The sequence below is a fragment of the Cucumis melo genome, chromosome 2, assembly GCF_025177605.1.
Source record: "Cucumis melo cultivar AY chromosome 2, USDA_Cmelo_AY_1.0, whole genome shotgun sequence".
NCBI classification, from domain to species: Eukaryota; Viridiplantae; Streptophyta; class Magnoliopsida; order Cucurbitales; family Cucurbitaceae; genus Cucumis; species Cucumis melo.
The window spans coordinates 24961798-24969198 of record NC_066858.1 but is presented as its reverse complement, the minus strand read 5'-3'; the positions used below and the strand labels follow the sequence as shown (position 1 = coordinate 24969198).

Genomic DNA, 7401 nt, shown 5'->3' with positions numbered 1-7401 from the left:
AAACAAACCCAACAATGGGGTTTGTTGTTGTTTGTTAAGTACGATTTTAATGTATAATAAAACCATTTTAATCAGTAGAAAATACCCAGAAGAAGAAGAAGAAGAAGAAGAAGAAGAAGCTTTTTGGTTAGTAAGGCTGAGTTTGATGGAACCTTTAAGAAAAAGGGTAAATTTCCTTTTTGAAAGGGGGAATTGTTTGTAATGAATAGAAAGAGTTTGTAATGTAATACATAACCAAAAAAGTAATAGATGAACACCCTTTGATGGGACACCACTCATTATACTGTTACTAAGGGGTATTTTCTTTTTTGTTTTTTTTCAACCTTGTGGATGTTTTGTTTCATTCTTGAAGCTATGGAATTGATGAACTTTATCTCTAATTGCTTTATTAAGATTTTATTTTTACCCTTTTTTGAAAGAAAATTCTCATTGTCTGTATATAGTGAAGGAGATGGGGATTAATGGGTTGGATTTGGGAGGTACCCACAAGATTTTTTTTTTTTTTTTACCTCCAATTCTGGTCTGTTTTCTTGTGGGCTACTTGAAAACTACTCTCAGTTATGTAATCCAAGGAGAACCACTAGAAGTAGAAGATTGAAGTTTATTTTTCTTTTTGGTGTTGTGGGAAATATTTGACATTTTCTGAAGGAAAAATTTGTCTTCTTTTGTGGTCCTGTGGAATCATAACTTTGAGAGCATGACATTCAAAATGTATACATCCCCATTTCATTTATTAATATTCATATATTCTTTTTCATTTACAAAGTGGTGGTCTCGATTTGAATTGATGTGTGAGATGGGGGGGGGGGGGGGGGTATAAAAAATGGCCAAATGAAAAGAGAAACTATTGGGAGGTAAAGAGAAAGAAAAAAGAGAAGTGATGAGAGAGAATGTATTCATCATGTAATGTGTATATCAAGACTTGAAGCTGTATTTTCACCTTTGGCACCAGATCCTCTGTTCCTCTACCCACCCAATCATAGCTCACCACCTCATAACTTGTTGGACAATCTTGCCCTTCTTTATCACCTGAGTGAGTAGCTTTTTTTTACCCTCAATGATCTATTAAACAGATAAGAATTTAAGGCTGCTGGTGAATGAGTGTTTCTTAAGTGGCTATAAAAAAGATTGGTTCTCTCTTCACAGCCCCTCCCTTCTTGCTTTGCTCATTATCCTCATATCTCCCACAATTTCAGAGAGAACTAGAGATGGGAAATTGTCAAGCCATTGATGCAGCAACACTTGTGATACAACACCCGAGTGGGAAAGAAGACAAATTGTATTGGCCTGTAACTGCTAGAGAGATTATGAAGATGAATCCTGGTCACTATGTTGCTCTTCTCATCTCTACTACCATGTTTACACCAAATGAAAGTAATAACAGCAATCAAACAAGCAATGAAACCAGTAGTAATTCGGTTCGTTTAACTCGAATCAAGCTTCTTCGCCCAGCTGACATGCTTGTTCTTGGCCAAGTTTACAGACTCATCACTACTCAAGGTTAGTTTTATCTATCTTTCTTCCTCTTGTTTCTGCTTGTTTTGTCATATCCAACTTTTAAAACTCTTGGAATATCTCTTTACTCTTAAGCTGTTTAGGATTAACTTGAATTAGTGGCTTCTTTGCTTTGTGGTTTTCAGAGGTCATGAAAGGTTTATCAGCAAAGAAACAAGCAAAAGTTAAACAAAGTCAGTTAGAAGCAGCTGATAAGCCAGACAGGAGGAAAGAACGTACAACCAGAAGTTCAGATGCAGCAGCTGGAAGATCTGTATCGGAAGATCAAATTCAGGTGAATTTTTAACAAACATCAAGAGGAATTTTTAATTTTGAAGGATGTTTTTACAACAAAAGTTGTCTCTATTTTGAGTTGAGTTAAAAACACAATTCTTTCTAAATGAATTGCACAATTTTTTTTCCAGGCGAACAAACATGAGAAAAACAACCGACCTAGGACAAGTACGTCGACAACCTCGGCCACAGCCAGATCAAGAACATGGCAACCTTCATTGCATAGCATCTCAGAAGCTGGAAGCTAATCATTTATGTTTCCTATTTCCCACATGCTATTGAGAGACAGGGTGGCACAGATTGTCCTAAGGCTCTTTAAGCTTCTCCTAAGAGGAAAAAAAAAAAACACAAAAAAAGCAAAAAAGGAGAGATAGGCCAAATGAGCCTTTTAATTCAAGAAGAATTCTTCACCAACACATTACTGATAATGATATTAGGATGGTGGCTGTAAAAGAGTTGTTTAAAACTTTTTTCTTCAATCTTGGGGAGAAAAAGAGAACCAAAAACTGTGTGCATAAGTTCTAGCAGGGTGGGTATATAGTGGAAACCAGTTGAGATTCTTCAAACATCTTTGTAAATTCACAGTTTTTTTCACTAATGAAATGAGACTTGAGCAAAAAAAAAAAAAAGATAGCTCAGTTTGTTTCTTCTTCTTCTTCTTCTTCTTATTACCATTCTGATTATCTGTTTGCAGAACTGACAAATTCTTCTGATTTACTGTTGCTTCTGTTTTACACCTTTGTGAAAATGAGAATAATGAATTATAATCTCATTTTTTTCTAAAGGTTTGATGGTTGGATTCTCTATTAAGTCGAGGTTGAACTCAAAAAAGCAACTTCCCACTTGCTTTAATGCTTACAACTCATGAGGAGCACAGTTGAGTTGATGTGGATTTGCATCACTGTCATCTCGAGTTTAGCTAAGCATTGTACGGTATTAAGTCTTTTCTAACATCTTTTCTTGGAACTAATCAAATAGATTAATGATTTTGTCCCATTCTTTGATTATGATTCAAAATTACCAAATGGGTTAATTTTTCTTGAAATTACCTTCTGTTTACCTATATTTTTGTAACTATTTGTTGGTAACTAGTTAACTCTTGGAGCCGTTCATAGACCAAGAACAGTATAAAGTTTTTTCTTTGTAAAAATGAAAGTTAAGATATAATTATTAGAAAGTAGAAAAGGCAAAAGAAAAAAAAAACCTAAGACAGAATGACAAATGTATAGTGCAATGTGACATTGGCCTCATGCATAGCTACAGTGAATATGCATAATTGAAAGGCTAGTTGGGATGTGATGGATTGCCACTTAATTCCTACACCATTATATATGACTTCTAAGTTCTTAATTTAAAGTTCATATCTATATCGATTGAATCATGGTCAACTCGTTCTCATGTTTAATTAAACTAAACTATTACATATAAATGTTGTATGAATTTCTCAACTTTTAATTTTAAGAAGCTCAAATATTAATAAATTTATAATTTTAAAGGATTTGACCTATAGATCTAACGATTGTTGTTATATTTATATCCTCTTTGATCAATACATAGTATCATTTTGGTTGATTTCTTTGCAAGCATGGACTTTATTTTATTTTTTATTTTTACCAACTATGGAAGAAGTACAATGTGAATTTAATATATTTATTTTTTTCTAATAGGGTCTTTTGTCAATAAAAATTATTAAAATGATTTATTTAGTGACATAAGTTTGAAAATATTTGGATTTTAAAAAGTATGAAACTATTGGTATTTTTAATTTTGGATTTATATGCTCAATTGTAAGAAATTATATTGAGAGTTAAGTTATATACTTAATGGAAATAGAATTGTAAAATTACATATTAATGGTAACAAAAAGTTAAATTGTTTTAATCATTATCATCTTGATTTTGATAGCATTAATTGAAGCATTATTAAATGTGGATTTTTTATACTAAAAATATCCAATCAGATGACCATCTCATCTTGTCCAAAATTGATAGTGATTATCAACAAATTTGAATAAGAAAAATAGATGAATGATTATCAACAAATTTAAATAAAAAAAATAGACGAGTGAAAAATCGATTATACGAATGATTTATAATGTCTTTAGTTTGTGTGCTATTAGCATACCGATGAAATTGATCAAAATATTTTTACTCTTTTGTTGTGTCTATTTTGATGACATATCAATTTAGAATCTTTTCTACTCTTTAATTTCCAATAATACTTTAATAATTTAGCCTTACATCAAGTTTGTATATTCCTTTACCAATCCCTAACAATACTTTGGAAGGACCTTTTCATGGATTTCATACTTAGGTTGGAAAATGACACACTTTGTACCATGTAAAAAAGAATTTCAACATTGCTAGCTCATATATATATATATATATATATATATATATATATATATATTTTGAGATATTATTCGTTGTTACAAAATTGACGAATAAAGAAAAAAAAAACTTAAAAGTAATTGATACATCAACGGGTAGTTGAAAGTCAACAATTTATTATTAAATAATAACTTAGAATGCATAGCAGTAGTGCCTTCGAACTAGAGAGTTAATTATATAATATATAACACGCTTCTCTAAATCCTTGATCATATCAGATCATAGATTTAAGGCATTTCAACATTGACTTTACAACATCCCAAAATCTATTGTGTTCGGTAGAGATATGTTAAAAAGAGATATTAGTTGGAAACCCTTGTATGATAGTCTTCTCAAAGATAAATAGAAAACAATAAACAATAGGAAATCAGTATAAAAATTTACGTAGTCCTACTAAAAGTATGTTAGCTACATTCATGAATACAATTGATCAATATTAAAAAAAAACATCAAATTACAAATTCAAATAACGTTAATAGAGTTTATACAATATACCTCTCAAAATCCTAAAGGATATATATTTCATAAACCAAATAATATCAATATTAGATCATTCGAAGTGTCAGATAACAAAATCAAAAGCATTTCGAGGAGGGATATATAATTAGAAAAGGTGAAAGGATTGAGAAGAAAGAGACAGTTGCCATGCATGCACACAATCAAACCTTAGGACAAAAGGAAGGAGTAAGATATAGTGGAATGTGACAGTGCACTCGTGCATAGCTATAGTGAAATAATATAATTGAAGGCTATCTGTGATGGATGGATGGATGGATGGATGTATGGATCACCACTAAACACACTTAAAGCCCAAAAAATATAACCCTGTCATCATTTTTGGGCATATTTTTTGACCTTTGATGCAATCATTAACTTAAAACTTTAAAATAAGAGGAATCTTCTTCAATACCCAAAGACATCATTACATAAAGTTATATATATATATATATTGGGCTTAAAGAAGGGCAGAGCAATTACAGACCATAGGAGAAAAAAGCAGAAGATTCATAACTTTTGTTTTCTTTTTAGATTTTGTTAAGTTATTGCTCCACTTATGAGATTGCTTTTTTATTATTATAGAAACAAACACAAGATCATCACCACTTAGTAGGTGGAGACTTTAACCTTAACCTTTATCTTTGATTCTAAATCATCATATTAATTAAAGTGAAGTTGTAAGTAAGAGCATACTAATATTTTCAAAAGTAAGTTTTCATAGCTAAAAAGGAAGGAGTACGCTTTATTTGATAACCCTTTCGTTTTTGTTTATTCGATTTATGTAAAAGGGAGAATCCATAGTTAACAAGTGGGATGTTGAGGTGTCTTGAATATGTTATCTAACTCTTCCTATAAACATTACCTCCGTATTAGGTTCTTTTCGTAATAATCAAATTGTTTCTTCCTCAATTAACCGTTATCAACTCTTTTAGTTCTTATTCTTTGTTTTTGTCATAATATGGGTTATGGATATTTGAGCAAACCTAAAGAGATGGAGTACATTTCGACTTATCTTTAGTTATGTTCATACTTTGGCCTATGAATTCAAATGTTTGTTTAAAAATTGTGAAATCCAACTTAACAGTTTAATTACCCTCTTCATATGCATACTTTTCAATTTTCACTTTTTTCTAACATTTTTTTCTTTGGTTTTATGACCTTCTCTGTCATATCAGAGACCTCATTTCTTAAAACTTCTTCTTTTTTTCTTTTTTCAATGAAAAGCACATCAATGAAACAAAACAAAAACAAAAACACCTTTCATACTCAATGAATCACGACCACTAGTTTTCTCACCTATCAATTGATTGTATTCATATCCTCTCTACATAACACTACTAACTAATTGATAACAACAATAATTGATATCCATTGTTATGCCAAGCTGTTTTTATTGCATTTTGCTTGTCAGTTTCATTACACAAATCACATAAATTTTTACTTCTCTCTGTTACAACAGTATGGTTGACTGTTTATTTAAAGGCAAAAATGTTTGTATTGAAGTTTGTAGCCTATGGTCATCTAGACTAAGCTGAAAGGTGTGTTTGCTTAATTGTTGTTTCACACGTGAGTGTTCAAGAGTTCATATTGCTCTTAGGGGGTCATAAGTCTTCTTTGCTTTCTCATTCTTGTTTGAGAGAAGCCTTAGAAGGAAATGGAGGAGAGCTCTTTCGTAAGGGTAGCTTTAAGTAAGTTAGTTTGAGGTGACCTTGACTAAGAGTTAGCTATTCGTGACTTACTGTAGAGGGAATCTAACTGATAAATACCTTGTTCTAATAGCTTGACTCTTTCTTTAATGAAGTTCCTTTTCGATGGGCAGAGTCATACTACTCCTGTATAAAGTGTTACGAAACCACCAAAGATACGAAAAACATTAAGAAAAACAAAAGAGAATCAACACATAAATATTATGTGATACACTAACGGCGTGTTATTTACGTTCACGTGGCAAAGAGAAAACAATATTATTAGTAAGAATGTTACAAAATACAGAATAGCGACACTAAAGTTAGAGAGCTTATGTTGTGTACATCTCTAAACCCTAGAGTCATCATTGTATATAACCACAAATAATAAAACATATTGAATACGGATTTTAACTAGGTTTCAAGGACGTTGCTCCCCTAATCGGGTGAGTCCTCTCATACATGGTTGTTTGTAGTGCTGGATAACAGATTCAAGACATTCCAACATCAACAGGTATGTTATATTACATTGAGCTGGGTTACCAATCGTTGTTGTTTAGGGTATTATAACATTATGTTAACTTGTGTGAAATCGTTAACTTCACCTAAATAGTTCATTATAAGTGGAATTTCCCTCTTTTTTTTTTTTTTTTTTTTTGACTTGGAGGATTGGAGCAGAAGAATAAATATTAATAACTTCATGTTCCACAGGTTATGAGGCATATCATTGGTGAGTCATTGAATCTCATTCACTGACTCCAGCTGTTGGATAAGAATAATAATTGAGATACCTCTCATAATTTAGTAGATCTTGTTCTCTTCCCATCTAGATCCAAATTTCAAGATTGCCTAAGATCAGAAAGAAAGGACCAATAGCTTTCTTTCATGGCCGTTCTGACACAAGAATTTGTACTTCTTTCTACAACTTTGAATGTGATTTAATGTTTGGTCGACCAATATTAAAGAAAATAATAATTATTTGAAACAAAACAGTTCCTTCACATATGACAAAAAGGAAAGAAAACAACTCATTAATGAAA

At 31.5% G+C, this 7401-nt stretch overlaps 1 protein-coding gene across 2 annotated transcripts; it reads left to right on the top strand.

Annotated features, from left to right (window-relative positions):
- The first annotated feature begins 349 nt into the window (after positions 1 to 349).
- On the top strand, positions 350 to 2434 carry LOC103493930 (uncharacterized). Of its 2 annotated transcripts, XM_051081106.1 has the most exons (4): positions 836 to 1033; positions 1197 to 1500; positions 1641 to 1789; positions 1920 to 2434. In XM_051081106.1, the coding sequence occupies exons 2-4, from the start codon at positions 1209 to 1211 to the stop codon at positions 2034 to 2036; spliced, it is 558 nt and encodes a 185-aa protein (XP_050937063.1). In that variant the 5' UTR covers positions 836 to 1033; positions 1197 to 1208; the 3' UTR covers positions 2037 to 2434. The 2 variants fall into 2 exon arrangements, with proteins under 2 accessions (XP_008453120.1, XP_050937063.1); XM_008454898.3 differs by having other exon boundaries at positions 350 to 1500.
- The last annotated feature ends 4967 nt before the right edge of the window (positions 2435 to 7401 follow it).